The following is a 26,152-nucleotide window of genomic DNA, read 5'->3' on the forward strand; positions in this document are numbered from 1 at the left end:
AAATATCTTAAAAATATTATATTATAATAATGTTAGCTTTATAGATTATTAACTTCGTTATTTTTAGAATAATTAATAAAATTTATGTACCTATGTAGTTAGTATTGGACGAATTAATTTCTTAAAATTGTTTTAATTGTATGGTAAAAAAGTTTAAATCTTAATTGTATTAACGAAACAAAAATGTTCGTTTTTATAATTGAAATGAATTTACCATTTCGAGTTTACCATGAGTAATTTTTACATCGTTGGATTAGGTACATTCAGTTACAAAGAATTGAAAGAATACACCATCTACCATTTTTATCACCAGATCGTAAAAGATCGGATCGGAATTATATCGACGTGATATGAGCCATTCCAACATCAAAACGTGCCAAAACCCACAACCAACCAAACTGTGAACGGCCAGTCTCATTCTGACAATTTCCTACCTGGATAGGGATTAAGGAAACAACGGTAAAATATGAAAACGAAAACAGACATTATTTGTGTCTAATTATGCAGTGTTAAGGGTGAAGGTGAACGATAAAGTATTAAAAGGACTAGGACTAGGAACATACATAATCTCTTTATTTTGTTTGCGGTTCTTCGAAATATAATTCATTTTGGTAACTCAATATTACTTAAATAGTAGGTAAGTACATATACTTAAGTATATAAATTTTAGTTACCTATAGGTTAGTTTAGATAAATATTATAGAAAATTTATATAAATATCTTAAATTTATATATACTTACTTTTTAAGTAATATTGGAACCAGTAGAACCTAAGATGAGATTAGGTGATGCTGAAAACATACTTCTGAGCAATATAGCACTTCCTTGGAATATTCTTAAAAGTATATTCTTCCCAGATACTAATAAAAGTGCGGTAGTACATCCTAAGTATATACATAGAACGTTTAAGTACTGTAGTGTAGTATATACTCAGTATGTGCTCTGCACATTCGCAATGGTAATTACGCATATTCTCAGCATATACTTTTTCTGAAAAGTAGGTTCTATGAATCTACTAAGAACATGAAATTGTTATGTGGGAAGAACTGTTTGGGAAGCCAGTAATCAGCCATATGGTAAAAACTAGAAAACTTCGCTGGCTGGGACATGTGGAAAGGATGTCAGGGGACCGATGGGCGAAGAGTATATTGTTAAGAGGTGAGGAAAGAAGAGGGAGGGGTCGACCGCGGAAAAAGTGAAAGAGGATCTACAAAGAAGGCGTTGTAAACTGGAAGACAGCTGCCCTGGACAGAGTAAAGTGGAGAAAGACAGTTGAAAATTTTCAAGCCATGGCCTGCAGTGCTGTTATATATAAGTATAATTAGCGCTCCTTCTTTGACTTTTACCTTTTTCATGTCTGTTTCTTTCATGATTACTCATGCATCTTTCCATTGTATCTCTGCTCGTTATCCCAGGCATGTTTGCATAATATCAGGAATTTCTCAAGTCTCTGTCAAAATGAGGAAAGTGGAAGTGCCACATGAAAATAATTTCAGAACCGAATTAATACACCAGTATAGACATGCCTTACCCAAAATTTTAGAATATATATTTTCTATAAAAAAACTGGCATATACAGAAAATTCAATCATAGTTTCTGGCTGTGTGGAAATACAACCTACGGTCAAAAAAATGAAGGGTTGTTTTAATTTCAAATAACTTTAAGTATATTTTTTATAGTATTATTACGATTTTAGGTAACTTTTCTACGGATATCATCGGTTCCTGCGCGTTTGGTTTAGAGTGCAACAGTTTCAAAGATCCAAACAATCCTTTTAGAACATATGGTCGACAAATATTTCGCAGAAGTCCTCTACAAAATTTAAAATTCATGATAGCTAACAACTTTCCTGATTTTGGGCGATTGATTGGCATAACAATTTTGGACAAAGAGGCAGTTGACTTTTTCAGTCAAGTTGTGAGAGACACAGTTGCCAATAGAGAGAAAAACCAAGTTCATCGTAATGATTTCATGCAGCTGTTGATTAATATAAAAAATAATAAAGAGGAGGATGTGGAGCATATAGGTAGGTTACGTTTATTTTTACTTATAAATAAATAAAATAAAAATTTAAGACATTTCGGTTCTTTAGTTTTTTGCGGTTGGTCTGTCCAACCAGGAATTATGATTTTGAGACTTTAACCGATACGAAATAGTATATTATTCAACGAGCATGTAACGTTGGCTATTACTCACGATGAAGAAGTTTACTACACAAGCCGAGGGCGTGTCGTAATTAATCAAAATGAGTAATAGCCATTACATGCGAGTAGAATACTATACTTTTTCTACGGCATTTTTTATTTTAATTGGTAAAAATATAATTATCAACTACTCGAGATTAAACTATTATTGTTACTATAAAAATAACGCAGGCCTTTTTTATACTCTCCTTTCAATATTTAAGATCTTTGATAAAAAAACCAATAGTAAAATTTAAAAACACTAAAGTATAAAAAATATTATATACGCGAATAAAATAACATTTCATTAAAAATAAAACAAAAATGTACAAAATTATAAATCATTAAAATGTTCAATAAAATATAAAACTAATTACAAATTGAAGAGTCTCAGATACAGAATTCACCATTAAAAATGGTAAATAGTTATTTAAATCTGAGACTTTTCGTGTTGAAAATTCCTTCTGGTACATCCTTAATCTGCGACTTTGACAATTTATAAGACCGCAGACGACGAATATAGAAAACAAAAAGGATTCCTTGCAATCACATTCTGTTTTCATTCGTCTAGGAAAGGGACAGAAGAGGAACTTTCTAGTACTAAAATCTGAGTAAAGATAGAAAAGTAAAAGATGGTTTTGCTTGTTTTTGATTCAGAGAGATGCACAATGGCCGGACAGCTGTTTCCACCATTTCGGGCTTTTTGAACAGCGCTAAAGTAATTATTAATTTATTAGTTGATAATAAGTAATGTACCTACATATTCTACAATAAAATAGTTTTGTCTCTCTTACTGATTTCAGTAATAAAAAAATGTAGTTACAAGTTATCAAGGTAGGTACCGAATTTTACGAAGTTTATAATGCAAGTATTTAAAACTTAGATACTTATAAGTATATTTTTTTGATTTAATAAAAATTATTTTTATTTTTTTAGACGATGGAACTTCTCTTACAATCGACCAAATCATTGCTCAAAGTTTCGTATTTTTTACTGCTGGTTTTGAAACCAGCTCAACAACAATAGCTTTCGCATTGTATGAGCTTTCTAAAAATCAAAATATTCAGCAAAAATTAAGGGACGAGATCAATCAAGTTCTTAAAAAGCACAACGGACGAATCACTTACGATTCTGTTAGTGAAATGAAGTATATGAATCAGATTATTGATGGTAAGTAAAAATATTTTATCTAAATATACACATCAAAATGGCTTAGGGGACAAGAAACTAAAGTCGTTTACTTTCAAGAAGCAATATTTTTCTGTAAAAAAAATAAAATTTGTTTATCAGTGGTTGGACATATCTTATCACAATTTGCTAAATCGATTTGTATTTTTGTGGATCTTAAAATAAAGGTAAATTTTTTGAAGTTTATACAGGATGTTTGGTAAAGAATTGGCCATAGCTTAACCTCAGATTTCTGAGGTTAAAATAGGTCGATTTAAGCTAACTTACCTTAGTACGAAAGTTGATAACCGAAATAGAGGGTGTCAAAGTTAAACTTTTATTTTATTTATTCTTGAATATTTCTTAACAGGCATGGGATAATTACACAAAATTTAGTAAACGGCGGTTTTTTGGGACGAAAAATCTAAATTCGCCATCAAAAATGATGTACTACCCAGAGGGCGCCACACACGAATTTCAGCGCTCATTTAATAGGTTAAATTTTTTTTATTACCCACTCTATGTACTTTTTAAATCAACACCTTTATTCTCTTAATATTTTTACTTAAAAAAGGCGTACTACATTCATCTCGCTAAATTCAACTGTTTTCGAGATAACATAACTGCGAGGCAACATAATTTTTTGCATAATATCATTGTAGTTACACCCGAAATAGTATATTAAGTATGGAGAACGGTAAGGGTTTTATACCGATCGAAGACAATTGTTTGGAGGAGGAGCGGAGCGACGACTCCAATTATTGTCTGAGATTGGTTACCCTTAACGTGCGACATGCTTATAACGTTTTTTGCACGATTGATACCATTATAAATTATAAAATTAAACATTTTCGTCATATTGACTAGTTTCATTCATTTTATCAAGATACAGTCGGAAAAATAAAAGAATACCCATGAACGAACATATAAAACACGCTGTATTTTCCTGTCACCGTGTCACACAAAAAATTGGCCAGCGAAAGTACATGTAATAATTATTGTTACATGTACTTGCACTGGACAATTTCCTTTGTGATACGGTGACAGGAAAATACAGAGTGTTTTATATGTTCGTTCATGGGTATTCTTTCATTTTTCCGACTGTAGATACTTTGGTTGTTAGGTAGTAACTAGGGTGCATAACAACAATGGAGAATGGAGTTTTTATTTAGTTGTCAATAATTTTAAGTACAATTTTGATTATTATAAATTAAAATATGAGCGAAAGTGAATTTGAAGAAATTGAACGGGCTTGGGAAGAAGGGTGTTCCGCAATTATTCCCGAAAAATCCAAAATCCGTTATCAAAATACCTACCAAAGTTTTAAAAAATGGTGCGAAGGCAAGAATTTAAGAATCGAAGAAAAGACTCTATTGGCATATTTCGTTCAAAGACATATGCAGTTGAAAGCTCCTGGAAGCCTCTGGGCAGAATATTCAATGACAATCCACCGTTTTTCTTTATGATGGCATTGATATTTCCAAGTTTTCAACTTTGATCGCGTATTTGAAGAGAAAAAATGTTGGCTATAGGCCTAAGAAAGCGAGCATTTTTACACGGGAGCAATTTGAAAAATTTCTGATGGAAGCACCGGATGAAGAATTTCTAGTTCACAAATAATTTAACAAATTGTACCATAAGTTTCAATATTAATAAATAATTCGTTAGTTTTCTTTATTCTTTCAAAAAATAAATTAAAATTAAGAGATTTTTTAACTCGACGGTAAGTGAATTACTTACCGTCGAGTTGGAGTACTTACCGTCGAGTTGGATTACTTACCGTCGAGTTGCTAGTAAATGTCACCTACTGACGTAAAATCTGTCACGGTAAACAGTCAAAAATGATCAATCGTGCAAAAAATAACCTAAAAACCATAAAAATTTACAAAAATGTATCGCAAATTTCTTCAAATTGAATTTGCGATGCAATGACATAAATATGAGAATTGGCACAATTATTATGCTTTCAAGTTTATTTTTCGGGTCTAATTACAATAATATTATGCAAACAATTATGTTGTTTTGCAAATTTAAAATGCGTTTATCTCGAAAACAGTTGAGTTTAGCGAGATGAATGTAGTATACCCCTTTTGTAGGTAAAAATATTAAAAAAATAAAAAATTTGGTTTAAAAAGTATGTAGAGCGGGAAATAAAAAAAATTGAACCTATTAAATGAGCACCGATATGGCGCCCTCTGGACAATACATCATTTTTGGTGGCGAATTTAGATTTCTCATCCCAAAAAACCACCGCTTACCAAATTTCGTGTTGTCATCCCATGCCTGTCAGGAAATATTCAAGAATATATAAAATAAAAGTTTAACTTTGACACCCTGTATTTCGGTAATTATCAACTTTCGTACTAAGGTTAATTAGCTTAAATCGACCTATTTTAAGCTCAGAAATCTAAGGTTAGGCTGTGGCCTATTCTTTACCAAACACCCTGTATATTCAACTTAAAAGTATATTCAGTACAATTTTTGCTGCAGGTGTAGTTAGAATTTGTTGTATTATATAAATTAATATGCAAAGAAATCATCATGATCGTGAACCACAGCTACGAGCTATTAGTACGATACAGGGTAGTATGAACATCTGCGACGTGGCAGAAGCTGTTCATTTTACCAAAAATACTGTAGGGCTGTTATGACAGCGTTTTTAAGAAACTGCTGATGTAAGGAAAAGATACACTTACTCCAGGGAAATAAGCTAGAAATAGAGAAATAGACCATGTTCGGGACACTCAAATATCCAGGTAACTGACTACTTTTTTAGTTATTGTAGACCTATAGGAAGAAAACCTACCTGTTTCCTGCCTAGAGTTCTCGTCCGTTTTTTAATTAAAGTCGGTTCGCTAAACTCAGACACAACTGGCTAGTGATTTTAGTTGATAATTTTTTTGTTTTTTGCCAATTTTGCCAAGATTGGCAAAATTACTGACTATTTAGTAATTATTAACTATTTAGTAATTATTTTTTGGCCAATTTTACCAAATTGGCAAAATTACTTACTAAAATCACTAGCCAGTTGTGTTTGAGTTTAGCGAACCGACTATATTAACAACTTAGTGCAAAAAACGCGATTTTCTAGATTTTTTGCACTACATTTAAAATCTAAATACAGTCGGAAAAATGAAAGAATACCCATGAACGATCACATTAATTACTTATTTTGTATTTTCTGACTTTTTCTATAAATAACAAACGTTTGTTATAGAAAAAGATAGCAAATACAAAATAAGTGATTGATGTGATCGTTCATGGGTATTCTTTCATTTTCCCGACTGTAGTTGACATAAAATTATAAAATTAAATTTTTTAGAACATTTAAAAAGCTTCAAAATGCCGATTTTTGAAAGTTAAAAAGTTAATTTGTTGCTACGAAAACTGAAAATTAAGTGAAAATTGTTATTTGTTAATAAATTTTAGTAAAACTACCTTAGAACATTAATATTTCACTCAAAGTTGGGTATTGTGGTACTTAGCAAACCGTCAAAATTTGAGACCGATCCATTAATTAGTTTAAAAGTTATTCTATTTGTTTATCCCAGAGACCTTTATTTTGCAATAACATAATACAGAAAATAATGAAGATATGGTAATACACTGCGTATGCCAAATTAAAGTAGAAAAGTGATACTATCAAAATGTACTAAAAAAGATAAAAATTATGTAATATAGTCAAAAACCCTAATGCCAAATTTTTGAAACTTTGTAGTTTATAAACATTAAGAATAACTTTAAAAATATTGTCCGTAGAAAAAATCATTTTACATTCGAAAAGCTGGTATTTTACACTAGTTTTTAAAAATGTAGTTCAGTTCGTGACTAGTCGTGGTAAGTGAAGGGAGAGCTGGGAGCCGACAAATTCACGAGTTTAAAAATTAAAAAACCAATTTAAAACTACACATACTATCATTTTCTTTATCTCGGGATCTCCTGAATAGATTTTGATATCTCTTTCTTTAATTTGTATGTAATTTTTCTATACATTGCAAATATGCAATTTGTCTAGATATTTATTAATTAATAAACAGTCTAATTTGTTTAAACAATTTTTGAAAAAATAATTTTTTACCAAAAATCCACGTTTTTAATTATACTATCATTATTATTCATAGAAAAAGTTAACGTATGCTTAAATAAATAAATTGTCTTTAACAAATAATTATCTAATAAAAATAATTTACTTATTCAAGTGTCTTTTAACTTTTTCTATGATCATAAATGATAATATGATTAAAAAAATAGATTTTTGGAAAAAAAATATTTTTTCAAGGATTGTTTAAACAGATTAGACTGTTTATTAATTATTAAATTTATAAACAAATTGCATATTTGTAATGTACGTAGAAATTACATGCAAATTAAAAAAGAAAGATCAAAATCCATGGAGTTGATCCGGAGATACAGAAAATTGTATTATAAGTCGAATTTACATTACATGATTTCTCATGTGATTTAATATATTATTTGATCATGGAGTGAAATTTACATGTTTACACTGTGTGATTTGTCATATGATTTTGTCATAAGCATTGTAATATGCTTTGTGATTTGTCATATGATTTTTCCCATGACTAGCCGCATGACAATGCTTATGACAAAACGAACCGTATAACAATGCTTATGACAAAATTGTATGACAAAGCACACAGTTTAAACATGTAAATTTTACTCCATGATCAAATCATATGTTAAATCACATGAAAAACCATGTAATTTAAAGTCGACTTAATAGTTTAAAATTGCTTTTTTGGTATTTTAACTCGGTGGATTTGTAGGATCCCCCTAGTAGTAACCGTTTGAACTACATTTTTGAAAATTCGTAGAGGGAGCTGTGAAGGTACAAGGTTTGTGCAAATTTTTTAACAAAAAATACAAATCCTATTTTTTAAAATGGAATGAATGAGGTTCCTTAATTATTCTAAACAAATTAGCTGTGAATTAAAAATAAAATCACATGGCTAACTTTGACCCAAATGAACCCAGGCTAAATGTTTTTATTTGAAAATTCGTGTTAAAATACTAGCTTTTCGAATGTAAAAAATATTGTTTCTACGGACAATATCTGTACAGTTATTCTAAATGTTTATAAACCACAAAATTTCAAAAATTTGGCATTAGGATTTTTGACTATATTAATTAATTTAAAAAATTTTTTTTTAATACATATTATACTATCACTCGTCTACTTTCATTTGGAATACGCAGAATTGCCCTATATTCATTATTTTCTGTCTTATGTTATTGCAACACAAAGGTTTCTGGGATAAACAAACAGAATAACTTTTAAGCTAATTAATGGGTCGGTCTCAAATTTAAAGGGTTTGTTAAGTACCAAAATCCCCAACTTTGGGTGAAACCCTTAAACTCTAAGTTAAATTTAGTAAAAGTTATTAACAAATATCGATTTTCATTTATTTTGCAATTTTCGAAGCAACAAATTGACTTTTTAACATTTAAAAATGGGCATTTTGAAGCTTTTTCAATGGTCTAAAAAATAAAATTTTGTAATTTTATGTCAACTATTTAATGGGGACAAAAAATCTAAAAAAATCGGGTTTTTTCCACTAAATTGTTAATGATTAAAAAATGGACGTGAACTCTAGTCAGGAAACAGGTAGGTTTTCTTCCCATAGGTTTACAATAACTAAAAAAGTAGTCAGCTACCTGGATATTTGAGTGTCCTGAGAAAATCCTTATTTCTCTGGACTAACGGACCCAACAAATGCAACACAACTGCTACATGACAGGTTTGTTCATCTTCAGGAATTAAGGAAGGTCTTTATTCAAACTGTCAGAAATAAGTTGCATGCGGATAATTTTCTAGCTAGACGTTCCAATAGAATTCTATTATTATTCCGTAGGAATTGCACAAGGAGATTAGAGAAGATAAGAACATCAAATTTGGCAAGAACGAGAATGGGCAAACATTCTTTCTTCATTCACCGATTAATCCACGATGAACGTTTGCTTTACGACCCGATTCACGAAGATCGAGGCTCTGACGAACATCTGGCAACGCATCTTGCGTGCAAACCGATCAAGAAAATGACAGATATTAAAGAGAAAATTTGATGGTTTGGGCTAGAGTTTCAATAGGTTTTCGGACTGATCTCGTTCATATTGAAGGATTTTTACCAGCAAATAAATATCAAGATCATATTCTTGACCCTATTCGAAGAAAATTTTGCTTGTCAGCATGTTGCAAGAATTCTGGTATTGCCCTGGCCTGTTCAATCCCATCGAGTATGTTTGGGATATGCTAAAAAGACTAAAAGACGAGTACAATAGCAAGGATTATTATTCCAGACAAGTGAAGAGCTACTCTGTGCAAGAGAAATGGAGAGAAATGGCAAAAAATTGAGTAAGGTGATATTGACAATTTGACACTATAATAACAAGAGCCTAGGGCTTTGAAATATTAAATATATGAAATGTGAAATATTAAATATGTCATATGTTAAATTGTTAAATAACCCTCCGTGGCTCAGTGGTAAGAGCGCCTGCCTTTGGATCGAAAAAATCCGAAAGGTTGTGGGTTCGAATCTCACCAGGGTCAGAAATTTTTCATTTATTATAAATTAATAAATGAATATGGTTTCTGTCCTTGTGGGATCGGTACTCACCGGAGGGACCGCAGACGTTCGGATACAATTAGCGTCTCTTTGCAAAGATAATGACGTCGACTTTGCAAAGTAACAAGACACTTACTCAACACACACACTACACATGACACTAGGTACCTAACTGTTCAAAAATTACCGTACCTACCATGCCAATGGCCATTAGTTGTCGAGGCATTAGCTAAATAAAAAAAATTGTTAAATATAATTAGAATGATAAATATAAAAGATTGAAACAAATACTTAATATCTTCTTTTCCAAACAATATATATTTTTTAGAAACGTTACGAATACATTCACCAGCACCATTCGTTACAAGAGTTTGCGTTGAAGACTATGTTGTCCCAGGTTACGATGTAACAATTAAAAAAGGAGTGCGTGTATTCATACCAATCAAGGGAATACATCTTGATGAAGAGTATTATCCAAATCCTAAGGTATTTAATCCAGAGAGGTTCTCAGATGAAAATAAACACGACAGAGATCAGTATGCGCATATTCCGTTTGGGGAAGGACCAAGATTATGTATAGGTTTGTGAAATTATTTATATTTTTAAGGTTTATTTGTATTTGTATATTGGTAGTTTTTACCAGCTATTAAATACAACTTAATTACCTGAGTGTCACAATGCACGTACACTTCGCGTTATAAACAACTGGTACAACTCTTATAACCGAAAATCGCGTTTTTCAAGTTGTGTAAGTTGATCTTGTCAGATCTGTCATTCTGATTTCTAGGGCAACGTTGCCAGTTCAAAGAAAATATTACATCAAACCAGCTAAAAGCATAAATATTCATCAGCTAAAAAGTGATAAATTTTCATCTTCGGCCAAGCTTTCCCAGGTTTCTTCAATGATGGGCAATTGTTAATAATAAAAATAATACCTATCTAAAACCTTTATAAATTTTTAAACGGTATTTTTTTGTATTTAGATTTAGTGCAATTCTGTTATTTGTCATGGCAACAACAAAGTGATTCATGAACCATTATTGTGTCAAGTTTGAATACAGGTTTACATTGGGAAAAAAAGTGTACCAGTTTTATATGACGCGAAGTGTACAATACCAAATGTATAAAAAATATTTGATATACATATATTTATTTTATAAATAATTATCCGCTATTATTCATGCTTTGTACCTAGGCCGTGTCTCATAAAATAATTTTATATGTAATAGTAATTGACATTATAGGCTATTGATTATATTCAAAATAAGATAGCTAAAAGGAACTACAACGTTAACGGGGTTTTATTATTTCATATGGTCAATGGACATCTATATGAAAAAACCGCGGAGTGCTAACATTTAAAGGGGTGCGTTTTTGAGAAATGGGTGAATAAGTCCCTGGGCACAGGTTACATTAGGTTGAGTTCTATGCACTTTTGGTACAAACATATCTACATAAAAATTATTCCTGGTTAAATTTTCTATCTAAATATCTCTTTTTAAAGTCAATGATACTTTTTTTTTTCCAAAAATATATTCAAAAGAAAAAGCACAAAGAAAGCCAAAAGAAAGAAATTTTGTTTTTTGTCCCATAACTTTTGTCCACGAGGATATAGGTATTATATTTCTTATATAGATATATCTCTATATAGATATTTCTTCTTTAAAATTTTTTTTAGTAGAGGTAATTAGGATTTACAGTTTTCGGAATATGATTTTTCAAAGTTCGCCACTCACAGCAATTTTGGGCAATTTTCCTTGTTATTTCGCAAATATTGTTCTGTAACTTTTTTCTACGTAACTTTAGGTATATTCAATGGTACACGTAATAGGAATAGAAATCAATTACCTTTAAAATGGTCTACTGTATAACGTTGTACGACTTTTTTTAAAGAGATTATGGTTTTTCAAGTTTTAATACTTTTAACGATTTTTTATAATATGTATAATATAAAAATAAAATAATATTATATAATATATTATATACAGTATATATAATACAGGGTGTAACAAAAATACAGGTCATAAATTTAACCACGTATTCTGGGACCAAAAACAGTTCGATTTAACCTAACTTACCTTAGTACAAATGAGCACATAAAAAAAGTTACAGCCCTTTGAAATTACAAAATGAAAATCGATTTTTTCCAATATATCGAAAACTATTAGAGATTTTTTATTGAAAATGGACACGTAGCATTCTTATGGCAGTAGTATCTTAAGAAAAAATTATATTGAAATTTGGACACTCCATAAAATTTTATGGGGGTTTTGTTCCTTTAAATCCCCCCAAACTTTTATGTACGTTCCAATTTAATTATTATTGTAGTACCATTAGTTAAACACAATGTTTTAAAAACTTTTTTACCTCTTATTACTTTTTCGAAAAGTCAGTTTTTATCGAGATATTTTGAATATTTTTCAAATCCACCACATATTTGTATATGGTTAAGTACGGTTATGGAGACTTAATAATAACATGAAAATTTATTTATGATTTACATTTTTAGGTATATTTTGAACCATATTAAAAAAGAAGCCACATCTCGATAAAAGGTGCCTTATCGAAACAATACAAAGAGGCAAAAAAGTTTTAAAAACACTGTGTTTAATTAATGGTACCGCAGTAATAGTTTAATTGGAACGTACACAAACATTTGGGGGGTTTAAAGGTACAATACCCCCATAAAATTTTTATGTAAACATATTAAAAACGAACTCGCAACTCGATAAAAACTGCCTTATCGAAACAATACTAAGAGGCAAAAAAGTTTTAAAAATATTGAATTTAATTAATGGTACCACAACAATAATTTAATTGGAACGTACCCAAAAGTTTGGGAGGGTTTAAGGGAAGAAAACCCCCATAAAATTTTTATGGGGTGCACAAATTTGACTATAATTTTTCTTTAAGATGCTCCTTGTATAAGAATGCCACATGTCCATTTTCAATAAAAAACTCTAACAGTTTTCTATATACTCGAAAAAATCTATTTTCATTTTGTAACTTCAAAGGGCTGTAACTTTTTTTATGTGCATATTTGTACTAAAGTAAGTTAGGTTCATTCGAACTATTTTTGGTCCCAGAATATGTGATTTAATTTATGACCTGTATTTTTGTTACACCCTGTATAATATATTAAATATTATATAATACCTAATATAAAAAATATTATTTTTTACATTTTTTACGATTATTTTTGAAATTTCTCATTATAACTTTTTTTTCTTGTACATGAATATACTATATATTGCTCAATAAAGAGGGCTTACTTTCTGTTCTTTAAAATGGTGTATCATCTATATTTAAAAATGTAATGGAAACCGAGTGATTATTTGATATTTTTTACCTGTATTATTTAAAATTATTTCTTTTACAAAAATTACATAAACATTAGTCTTAGAAAACATCACTTTAGTTAAAATTATTTAAACGTTGACATTTAAAAAATTTTCAAAATCAAAGTCCATCTCTTTGTTAGCATTAGCTTCAATATCTTCCTCTGACACCTCAGTTATCTTAAAGTTCCCACAATTAGTACCCATGTACATGCACCCTTTGCAGAATATTGAACAACTAATTTCTATATTCCTACAACCGCAGTTTTTTGTACATCCTTTGGTACATTTACATGCTATTTTTTCAAGCAAACCTTGTGGTGTAGGAGCTTTGACAGTAAATATTGGAATTAATCCATATTTTGAAGTTTGCCCGGCCGAGTCAAGTGGATCCAAAGTATTAGCTATAAAAAATAAGATTCAATCATAACACACAATCACATATACTTAATGAGGAATTTAAAAAATAATCCTAAAATCAAAAATCTTTGCAAGTACTTATTACATTTTGAAAAAGCATATCTTATTCAAAAATAATCCTAGAATTTTTTATAGTACCTACACCATTTTAAAGTAAACAGAATAAGCTTTCTTTTTTATTATATACTATATACCTAAATTTAAAAAAAAGGTTATAATGGGAAATTTAAAAAATAATCGTAAAACATATAAAAACTCGTTAAAAGTATAAAGTCTTGAAAAAGATAACCTCTTTAAAAGAAATCGTACAACATTATACAGTAGAACATTTTAAAGGTAGTTGATTTCTATTCCTCTTACATGTACCATTGCATATGCCTGAAGTTACGTAGAAAAAAGTTACAGAACAATATTTGTGAAATAACAAGGAAAATTGCCCAAAATTGCTGTGATTGGCGAATTTTGAAAAATCATGTTTCGAAAACTGTAAATCCTAATGACCTCTGTCAAACATCATTTTAAAGAAAAAATATGTAGGTTTTTTTCTGTGGAGCAATATCTATACCTATATCCCCTTGGACAAAAGTTATGGGACAAAAAACAAAATTTGTTTCTTTTGGGTTTCTTTGTGCTTTTTCTTTTGAATATATTTTTGTAAAAAAAAGTACCTTTGACTTTAAAAAGCTATACTTAGATAGGGAATTTATCCAGGAATAATTTTTATGTAGACGTGTTTATACCAAAAGTGCATAGAACTCACCCTAATGTAACCTGTGCCCAGGGACTAATTCACCCATTTCTCAAAAACGCACCCCTTTAAATGGTAGCACTCAGCGGTTTTTTCATACATAGAGATTCATTTACCATATGAAATAATAAAACCCCATTAACGTTGTAGTTCCTTTCTATAGTACATAATCAATTGCCTATTAGGGGAGTCAAGATAGAACAAAAACATGCATTTTTTCGGAATAATAATTCAAACAAGCTTATATTTTTGTAAAACTTTTTTTGTTGGTTTAATGTTAAACGTGGTCGAGTTGCTAGTAAATGTCACCTACTGACGTAAAATCTGTCACGGTAAACAGTCAAAAATGATCAATCGTGCAAAAACGTTATTGTAAAATCTCATTGTGTAAGTTCAACATAAAAATAATATGTTGTCTATAAAAAAGTACAAAGTCAGCTGAATAATAGAACAAATTAAATTTGTAACAATTTGGTAAAGGGCCTAGCTGGACAAGATGATGAAAAATGCCCCTAACTCGATTCGAATTCTGTTTAGAATCACCTAGAGCCTAATTAGGCTTTTTAGGTTTTTATTTTAACTAATCGATATTTGGCAAAAAGAGATACATAAATTAAAAATGGAAATGAATGTTAACAAAACAAAACTTATGATAATAAATGAAGATGAGAAAAGAGAAAGGAATACTAATATAATAGTAAGGGAAAAAATAATAGAACACGTATCTACTTTTGAATATTTGGGAAACATAATAACAGATGATGGGAAAACGGACTTGGCAATAAGTAATAAACTGAAGAAGGCAACTAGCGTGTATTACTCTTTAAATACAATTTTTGGAAAGTCAGAAATAGGCAACAAAACTAAACTCAGAGTATATAACAGCATAGTAAATCCGATAATGACATATGGGGCGGAAACATGGATTGTCCAAAAGAAACATGAATTAATGGTAAACGCGACCGAGATGAAATACATGAGAAGAATAGCCGGAGTTACGAAGTTTGATAGATTCAGAAATGAAGATATAAGAAGAGAGCTGAAACAAGAACCGATAATGAGGAAGATCGAAAACAAACAATTAAGCTGGTTTGGACACATACAACGAATGGAGCAAAATATACTTACAAAGAAGGTACATAAGGCCCAAATGGGAAACAAAAGAAAAAAGGGAAGGCCGAGGAAGACATGGATGGACCAGATCCAGGACATAGGTGAAAGGAGACACATCAGTATGAGGGATATGAAGAACCTGGCCACCAATAGAAGCAATTGGAAGAAGTGGATAAAAGGCGGAACCCGACATCCGACGCCCTGAAGGGCACTAAGGATTATGAGAAAGAAGAAGAAGAGGTTTTTATTTTTAATTTGCCCGCATCGAGAGCTGCGAAAAATTTAGATCAAAAAGTTGTGCCTTTCAAAAAGTTCTGCCTGAAAAATTTTTTATTAGAAATTAAGTTTTTATATGGATGTACATAATACAGTTCGTCCATAAAGTAACGCATAAATTCATTATTTCGTAAACCGATAACTTTAAGGAAATATCCCGAAACCGATTTTTATTTTTAAATTACGTTTTTTTGGCATATATATCACACTAGTGACGTCATCCATCTGGGCGTGATGACGTAATCGATGTTTTTTTTTAAAAGAGAATAGGTGTCGTGTGATAGATCATTTGAAAGGTAATTGAATTATCTGTTCTGTAATATAAACATGAACATCATTATTTATACAGCGTGCTCAAAAAAATTTTTTGAAGTTATACTTCTTTAGGCACGAGGGTAAATTTGTTGTTTTACTGAGCGCATGCGCACACCGACAGTATGGTATAAACGTTATACGGGATCTGATTGGGTGTTAAAATCATCTGTCAATAATTGCTCAATATTAGAGAACTATTTTGGATAAACAAATTAATGTTGTGTATATTAGTTTTTATTGTTGTGATGGCAGAGAAGTGACTTAGTTTGAAGTGACTTATACTGTAGTGACTTTTTAAATAGTTTTTAAAAGCGACAGGTACGTAATAATTGCAAATGTTTCAGTATCCTAATAAAAAATTTTGTAGGTAATTCTTACCTACCTATTTGGAAAATTTAAAAAGAACCTACAAAAATAGTATCATTACATACCTTAATTTACATAATTTGATTACCTTCAAAATTTCTATCAATATTCACCTAATATATTGCTTTCTTACTCTATGTTTTGTTGTATGTATTTTAATATTTCTTTCAATTCTAAATAATTTCAATTCAAAATCAAAATAATTTGGTTAAATTCAGAACCGTCAAAAGTTTAATCCGTTTAGTTAGTTGATCTTTGCACATGATGACACATGGTCTCCGTGGGTAAAAGTTAAGGTGAATGAATTTCAATACTAACTGCGCTGATAAGCGGGTTCGAACCCCAATGGAAACTTTTATTTTTTTATTTTTTTTTATAAATTTTATGATCGTAAGTTTATTTATTATATAATTTTTTTTTCAGAAAATACGTATTTAGTTAAAAATTTTTCCTACATTGTTCAGAAATCATTTGTGGCATTTTTCAATGTGTTTGTTTGTGTGTGTTTTTTCTTTTATTATTTTAATTTTTGGCACTGTTTTAATAACAATTTTTGAGAAGTAGTAAGTATTAAAATTAGTTTAATATTTAAATAAAATATAAATAAACTGTTTAAAGTATATTCATTTCGTTGAAATCATATAATAGAAGTATAACTTCTTACGTGCGTACAAAGTACACACACATTATTTCTTTTTTAATTAAAATAATTGAGACAAAAAGAAGAATGTACGTAATTTATTTCATTTAAAATACGTTTTACTGTTGTCAGAAAACAAGAAAAAAATGTTTATTTGACAAATTTGTTTTTTGCTTAAATTCAATGTTAAAGCTGCCACACACCTGTCTTTTGGAAGTTTGAACACTTCGTTTAAGCCAAAATCAATGTTTATTTTTCAAATAAATTTTTTTTCTGTTTTCTGACAGCAGTAAAATGTATTTAGAATTAAATAAATTACATGCATTCATCTTTTCATGTCAATTAATTTAATTAAAAAAAAAATTGGCCACCCTGTATAAATACTTATGGCAATGTTTATATTACTGAATAGAGAATTGAATACCCTTTCAAATGAGCTATCATATGACCCCTATTATTATTTAAAAAAAATCATCAATTATGCCTTCACGCCCAGATGGATGACGTCACAAGTATGATATATATGTTAACGGCCAAACCCGATTTCAGGCCAAACTAGCTTGTCCTAGGCCAAACTAGTTTATCCTGATATAAATACACACACTTCAGGCCAAACAAGTTTGGCCTTGGCCAAACTAGTTTATCCTGATATAATAAAGACTCACACTTCAGGATAAACTAGTACGACCTAGTCTAAACCAATTTAGCGGAGTCGAAAGTAATTTAGCGAACATGTCGGGACTTTTACATGCGGGGAATTCCCAAATCACGTCCCAACAGGTATGGCAAAAAAATTATACATCGATATGTTACAGTTCAAGTTGATTCTCAGTTAGAGTCGACTCCAACTAGTTGGAGTCAACTCCAACTGAAACGAGCAGTAAAAGTTGATTTTAAAAATTTAAATCAACTTGTACTAGTTGGAGTTGACTCTTCCTGGATCGATTCAGTAAATGTTGATTATACGAGAATCTCAAGTGCATTTTTGATGAGTGTGCGTTTCTTTGTCTTGACCGTTTTAACTACTTATTAGTAGAGTCTGTAACGTCGTCCCCGTTAGCTTAATTATTGTGATTCGATTTTTTGCACAAACATACTCAAAGAAATACATCCGTATAACAATCCTTATAACAAATACACAGGGTGTCACACGGTACCGCGGTCGAAAAATTGTTTAATAGTTTTTTTTTCTTTGGAGTTGTATGACTACGGGCATTTATGTACCAAGTCACCAAAGTGACTCTTTATCGAACGAGTCTGATATTACGAGCAGAGGAAGCGAAGCGAGCAACAGACGCGTTCGATAAAGAGTATTGAGGTGGTGCGTACAAAATTGTATCGTCAATCATAAAAAACATTAACACTTCCTTACAACTTTGAGGACATTTTTTTAATTTTAGACGAAATAAAAAATTCGTATGACAGTAATGACAGATGACTTTTGCATGATGGCCGGTTTTGATGTTTAATCGATAGTTATCAATATTGTATACCTACCTAATTACTAAATCTGTAAAGTTTTGATTTATTTTGTATGAATATAATTGCGAAACACTACAAAATTTTACTTTTTGACATAAATTTTATTAATAATAAGATAAATTTTGTACAATATTTTTAATAATTAAAGTAAATAAATTTTAATTTCACTCGAATAAATAATCGATTGCAGCCATTGACCACTTACATTCAATCTCGGTTAATTTGATTAATAATCGCGGCAGGTAAAGTAACATTCTTCTTTCAATACAACAAAGTGTTACTTTACTGCCGAAAATGAGGGCAAATGAGTACAATAATGAATGCTTTTAGTGACGTTTGGCGATAAACAATGATTTTAAACAAATTCGCAAAAATAATTTTTTCACTTCGTACAAATTTTTTTAGATCCTTTGGGCCTTTTTTTTTTTCTAAAATTGACTGTTGTCGAGTTATTAGCGACTTAAAATTTGAAAAACGCCAAAATAACCATTTTCAAGGTTTAATAACTCGGTTAAAGATAATTATTGTGAAAGTCGAGCGAGCGGCCGTGGAGTAACGGCATAATCGCTGGCCTCATACGCCAGTCCACTCCATTTTCATTTCCAATAATGACACGAGCCCACTCACCGTGCCGCGGAGAGCACGTTAAGCCGTCGGGCCCCCTGGGCTAGTGTACATCGACATTAGTTACTTGAAACAGGGTTAAAGATGTAATTGGCGCCGGAACTGTCCGAAAGGCAAAAATGCCATACGATATTATACAGTGAGCACGTAAAGGTTGGAATAAATTCATTTTCTCGAGAATTGACGACTTTAAAAAAAAATCCCGAAACAGGTCAGTTTTTATTTTTATATTGCGCCTTTTTGGCATATATATCATACTAGTGACGTCACCCGTCTGGGCGTGATGACGTCATCTACGTTTTTTTAAATGAGAATAGGGGTCATTTGATAGCTCATTTGAAAGGTAATTCAATTTTCTATTCAGTAATATAAACATTAACATTATTATTTATACAGGGTGTCCAAAAAATATTTTTTTTTAATTAAATTTTTTGACAAAAAGAAGATTGTGTGTAATTTATTTAACTCATAATACATTTTACTCCTATCAGAAAACAGGAAATAATGTGTATTTGACAAATAAAAATATTGTTTTTTACTTAAATTCAGTATTAAAGCAGCCACCCACCTTCCTCTTGACAGTTTGAACATTTAATTTAAGCGAAAAGCAATGATTATTTTTCAAATAAACATTTTATTCTGTTTTATGAGAGCAGTAAAATGTATTTTGAATTAAATAAATTACTTGCATTCTTCTTTTTATGTCAGTAAATTGAATCAAAAAAATAAAAAAATTTGGGCACCCTGTATAAAAAATTATGTTATTAGTTATATTATTGAATAGAGAATTGAATTACCTTTCAAATGGGCTATCACAAGACCCCTATTCCCATTTAAAAAAATCATCGATGACGTCATCACGCCCAGATGGGTGACGTCACTAGTATGGTATATATGCCAAAAAGTCGTAATTTAAAAATAAAAATTGACTTGTTTCGGGATTTCTTTCTAAAACCGTCCATTCTCGGGAAAATGAATTTATTCCAACCTTTACGTGCTCACTGTATATTATGAAAGTCAGAAACTAAAAAAAATCAAAGATTAAAGCTACCTCTATAAGATCCTGAAGAAATTTTTGTCATTATTTCATTAATAAGATATTATTTCTAATTATCAACAATGAGCGCTAAGCGCGTATTGAGGCGGCCGTCAATGTGAGTGCGAGTGAGATTCACCATTGGACGGCCCAAATGGTGCATCTCTTTAGCACTCACCATTGACGGCCGCCTAATACGCACTTAGCGCTCATTGTTAATAATTAAAGATAAAGCGTAGTAATAAAATAGTGACAAAAATTTCTGCTGGATCTTGTACAGGGGGCTATAAACTTTGATTTGGTCACTTTCTGACTTTCATAATAATGGATTTTAACCGAGATTAAGCCTTGAAAATGCTTTTTCAAATTTTAAATCGCGTATAACTCGACAACAATCAATTTTGGAGACAAATCACAAAATACCTTTTTTTGCTCAGAATAACTCAAATGATCTAAAAAAAATTGTTCGAAGTGAAAAAATTATTTTTGTGAATTTGTCTAAAAAAAATTGTTTAAACAATTTATCGATAAAGGTACTGCCTGGCACCCAGTAGATTTGTTATAAGGACCTCTTTTTGAGTAAGTTTGTGCAAAAAATTCGAATCGGAGTAATTTCACTAACGGGGACGACGATACAGTCTAGACTAATTTGAACATATTCAGTAACATTAATTTAATTTCTAGAATCGGCTGTTTGTGTGAATCAGAATCAACTTTTACTAAATGGCATTGGGAAGAGTATACTTTTCCTAGTTGGAGTCTACTTTTACTAGTAAATGTTGAATATAAATCTTCATTTTATATTTATAATCAACTTTTACTGAAACCAGCCGTTAGAGTCGACTCCAACTAGTTGGAGTCAACTCCAACTGGATAATCAACTTGAACTGTAACAGATATATGGTATCATATGATACATCGAAGGAAGTTATTGATATATGCTATAAATCAATATATTCTTGTATAATTAAATAATGTAAAAAATAATAAAAAAATGGATGAGATTTTCTCCAAAAATTAAAAAAAAAGATACACTTAGAATAAAATCGAGTACGAATTAATATTGTTTTCAACAATTTTGAAAAAATGTGAAAACGTTGAATTATCCACGTCCGTCTGTCCGTCCGTCCGTCTGTCTGTCTGTCCGTGAACTCAACCCCTTCGTCATTATACCAGGTAGAATGACAAATGAGGTGTCAAATGAAAGCTTATAGTCCAAGGATGTTACTAAAGGTGAGAAATTTGACCTAGGCTGTCTGTCCGTCCGACCGCGAATATAACTCAATATTATTGTTTGTTACGAATAATTATAATTTTAATAAAAATGATTATTTTTCCCAGAACAAAGTATTTTATTAAATTTATTATTTAGGTATATTAAGCCGTACTAGTTCTCTGAATTGCTTTTTTCTTCTTGGCTTTTTCCCATTATGAGTTTGCCGTTTTCGTCGTCCATAGCACTCTATTCTCCCAGTCGCCATCTCTGAGGTCTCTATCTAGCATAGCATTTCCTATGTGAGTTTTCCATCTCACGGCAGGTCTTACTCTCCGTCTTCCTCCCCGCGGGAGGATTTCAGGGCTCTTTTACTACCACAACTTTTTTGTAATTGAGCATTCTACTTCTATCTATTTCATATTTCCTCTATTCTTATTCTGTCCTACCTGGTAATTTTTAGATACCTTCTCATAAACTCCAATTCAACTGTTCGTATTTGATTTCGTATTATTGTTGTCACTGGTCATTCTTCCGCTCTTGTAGGGTAATATTCATCACTAGGCCCTGAAAAATCCTTTTTTGTTTTCTTTAGTTAGAGTGTTCTTTCATATCACTCCATGGAGTGCTTTCGTGGCTTGTTTCACCCGTACTATTTTCATTTCTATATCTTTCATACAAGTGCCATCTCGGTTTATCATTTACTAATAGTGTCTTCTAAACTTACGTTTAAATCAGCAAAGAATCTGTATTCAATTATGTACTTTCGACTAGATTAAATTGGTTTAGACTAGGCTTAACTAGTTTATCCTGATATAAAAACATACACTTCAGGATAAACTAGTTTGGCCTGAAGTGTGCGTCTTTATATCAGGATAAACTAGTTTGACCTAGGACAAACTATTTTGGACTGAAGTGTTTGTATTTATATCAGGATAAACTAGTTTGGCCTAGGACAAACTAGTTTGGCCAGAAATCGGGTTTGGCCGGTAACATATAATATATATGCCAAAATATTGTAATTTAAAAATAAAAATCGACCTGTTTTGGGATTTTTCCTTAAAGTCGTCGGTTTACGAAATAACGAATTTATGTGTTACTTTATGGACGCACTGTATATGTACATATGTAGAAACTTAGTTCGAATACTTTGAAAGGGTTAAGATGTTTTATATTTTGCATAAAAATGTCGCGTCACATGAAAAAAAGGGAGGATAAATTTTTTGTCACAAATTGAACGAGGAATTAAAAAATGAGTTTTAATTTGAAATATCTCAGTGGCGTATTATTTTTTTTTCTTTAAAAATTCAAACCATTGTCCGTATGCGCGCCAATAATAAATATAAAATTCTCTTAAATGTCAAAAAATGCATAATAACTACCTTTAAAACCCGTCAAATTTTATTAGAATGTTGCCAGTAGTTTCGGCAAAATTGTAAAAAATATGTAACATTTTGTTTTCTTCAACACCCTGTATCTTTAAAATGGATGGCATTACAAAAATTTTTTTACTAAGCAAACCACAATTATTTTTCAGTTTTTTACCTATCCTAGACATCGTGTTAACTTTTTGGAAACACCCTGTATAAAATTGTATCTCAAAAGCGAAAAAAGCGAAAAATGCGATTTTTTATTTTTAAAAGTACGTTTCACCAATTTTAAAAAATTTAAAAAAATCAGAGTGAAATATTGTCCAAAAATACAAGTTACATATATTTTTTTCGTGAGAACGAGTGTCTTAGTTTTTTTAGATTCATTTAAAATTTTAAAATCGTTCTAAAAATAAAAAAAAATTAGACAGAGCTTTTTGAAAGCACAACAGTTTTATTTAAAGTTTTTCGCTAGCTCTCGATGCGGTTGAGATAAAAAATAAAAACTTAAAAAGCCTAATTAGGCTCTAGGTGGGTCCCGTGACCACCTAGTGGGCTAAAAATTTCAGAAAGTGAGTTTCTATATAAATATGTGTTAAAAAGAGGCCTATATGGAATTTGAATCAGTTGGGGGCATTTTTCATCATCTTACCCGGCTAGGCTCTTTTGATTGATATCCTGTTTTTATGTAATAGCCCAATAAATGACCGTTTTGGAGTGTAATTTCCAGGGGCAACTCCGAATTGCATGAAAATTTGGATTTAGGTTCTACTTACCCTCCATTTCAAAGTTGAATTTGTGCCGTTGTTTGCTTTTACTTGGGGGGTGACATTTATCCCTTCTCGGGGGGTGAAAAACGCGTGTTTAAAATAAGACCGGAAATGGATAAATTGACTTATTTTAAGCACCTTTTGTTCTATAAAGTTTTTTACGTAAGTCAATACTTTTAGAATTATTCGCGATTTAAAATGTTGATTTTTCGACAAAAAAAAACTACGTTTTCAGACCGTTTTTCCCAAATAACTCAAAAAGTAATATTTTATCGAAAAAAATATTTTAGAAAAAGTGTAGCCTATAAAAAAACGAAAAAAAATGGTGTACAAGTAAAGTCTACAAATTGAGTAGAAGCAAAGTTGTAGCTCATGAAAAATACGTTCTTATTCGTCTAATTCCAAATCGAATAATTCAACGCAATATCACCGAAGAAAGAATCGTTTTTCGAGAAAACCTTATAAACATTTTTAAAGTATCGAAAAAAAAGCTTATTATTTGTTTTTTACAAAAGTTTACAGAATCAAAAATAAACGAGTTACACTGAAAAAAAAGTTAGCCCCCTTTTTTTTGGTAAAAAAATCGTGAAAACCTCCCTCTATTTAGCACCCTAAATGAAATTAATCGTTTGGCTTTACCATCTATTTTAACTGCATGTGTATTGTTTATATGATCTGTAAGTTTGATTGGTTTGAAGTGCTTATTTTCGAAAATATTTGGTTTTATAGTAAAAAAAAATTTCTAAAAATTTTTGAAAAATTTCATTTTTTCAAAATAACTTAAAAAGTATTAGTGATAAAAAAATCTTAAACAGTAAAAAAATGTAGGTTTTGCTATTATAAATATGATAGTTTCATTTTGTTTCTCCGTAAGACAAAAATTGGTTAAGATATGGCTGTTCAAAATTTGCCTACACTCGTGATTAGTTACCCATTCAATCTTTCTCAATTATAACCCTTTCAAAAATAAACACTTTAAACCGGTGATACTGACATATCATATAAAAAATAGGTAGGTAAGTAAATTGTTTGTAAAGCGGTAGCGATTAATTTCATTTGGGGAGCTAAACACGGCGAGATTTTCATGATTTTTTACAAAAAAAAAGAGGGTCAACTTTATTTTGAGCGTAACTCGCTTATTTTTAATGTTCAAACTTTTGTTAACAATTGAAACAAAGCTTTTCATAAACACTTTAAAAAAGTTTGAATGCGTTTTTTCTCGAAAAGTGCTTAATTTTTCGGTGATTTCACCTTGAAATATTCGATTTGGTATTAGACGAATATGAACGTATTTTTCATGAGCTACAACTTTGTTTTTATTTAATTTATAGACTTTACTGATAAACCATTTTTTTTGGGTTTTTATAAGCTACACTTTTGCTAGGGATATTTTTTTCGATAAAATATTTATCTACTTTTTGAGTTATTTGCCAAAAACCGTCTGAAAACGTAGTTTTTTGTCGAAAAATCAACATTGTCAATGGCAAATAACTCGAAAAGTATTGACTTAAGTAAAAAACTCTATAGAACAAAAGTTGCTTAAAATCAGTCAATTTATCCATTTCCCGTCTTATCTTGGACGTATGTTTTTTCACCCCCGAGAAGGGGTGACTGTCACCCCCCAAGTAAAAGCAACCAACGGCACAATTTCAACTTTGAAGTGGAGGGTAAGTAGAACGTAAATCCAAATTTTCATGTAATTCGGAGTTGCCCCTGAAAATTACACGGTATCGCCGAATTTCCCGTTCATATACTGGGCTATAATTAAATGATGAGTTTGTACGAGTAAATACTTCAGTTTATCAATTTGCCCTTAGCCAAGCCGCACACCAAAGAAACATGAAACGAAAAACATGAATCATGAAACGAAAAACATGTTTCATGAAACTAAAACACTGCTAAACAAATCTCAAAGTCCGCCTACCAATGAAACGAGTGTGATTCATGCTCACGACACATTTTTATTTTCGGAGAGTTTCATAAATGGCCGGACGTATATTTGTTTAGCAGTGGTTTATTTCCATGAAACGTAATTTACGTTTCATGTTTCTTTGATGTGCGGTCGGGCTTACAGCTAATATAACTTGAAATAATTATTATTTATCTTCTAGGTATGCGATTCGGCTTGATGGAAACAAAAGTAGCCTTAACCAACATTCTAAAAGACTTTAAAATAACTCTTAGCAAAAAAACTGTACAACCCTTAAAGTTACAACCACTCAGTGTTATCCCTCAAGTTGTTGGTGGTATTTGGTTGGATATGAAAAAATTGAAAAATTAAAAATTATTAAAAAATATATAAGAAGTATAAAAGATATAAAATGATATGTATTAAAGATTTTTAGGTTTATGTCTTCTTCGTTGCTTGAATCAAAATAAGTGGTGATTGAAATTTTTGTTTGATCTTGTAGTTTCTCCTAAACAACAGTACTTTTTTACTTGTGTAAAATTTAAAGTGGATTTGAATTAAGATGTTTGTGGTTTCAAAATAAAATATTGTATACCTAGA

General features: G+C 30.7%; 1 protein-coding gene across 3 annotated transcripts in view; it reads left to right on the plus strand.

Moving 5' to 3' along the window:
- LOC126878792 (cytochrome P450 6a2-like) overlaps positions 1 to 26,152 on the plus strand; it is a 106,766-nt gene extending 80,614 nt beyond the window's left edge. For all 3 annotated transcript variants that reach the window (XM_050641684.1, XM_050641685.1, XM_050641686.1), the window contains exons 5-8: positions 1,698 to 2,027; positions 3,121 to 3,354; positions 10,261 to 10,512; positions 25,755 to 26,152. In XM_050641684.1, the coding sequence (XP_050497641.1) occupies positions 1,698 to 2,027; positions 3,121 to 3,354; positions 10,261 to 10,512; positions 25,755 to 25,924 (986 nt within the window). In that variant the 3' untranslated portion in view covers positions 25,925 to 26,152. The remainder of the gene's footprint in view (positions 1 to 1,697; positions 2,028 to 3,120; positions 3,355 to 10,260; positions 10,513 to 25,754) is intronic.

Source organism: Diabrotica virgifera, chromosome 1 (assembly GCF_917563875.1).
Source record: "Diabrotica virgifera virgifera chromosome 1, PGI_DIABVI_V3a".
In the NCBI taxonomy this organism is placed as follows: domain Eukaryota; kingdom Metazoa; phylum Arthropoda; class Insecta; order Coleoptera; family Chrysomelidae; genus Diabrotica; species Diabrotica virgifera.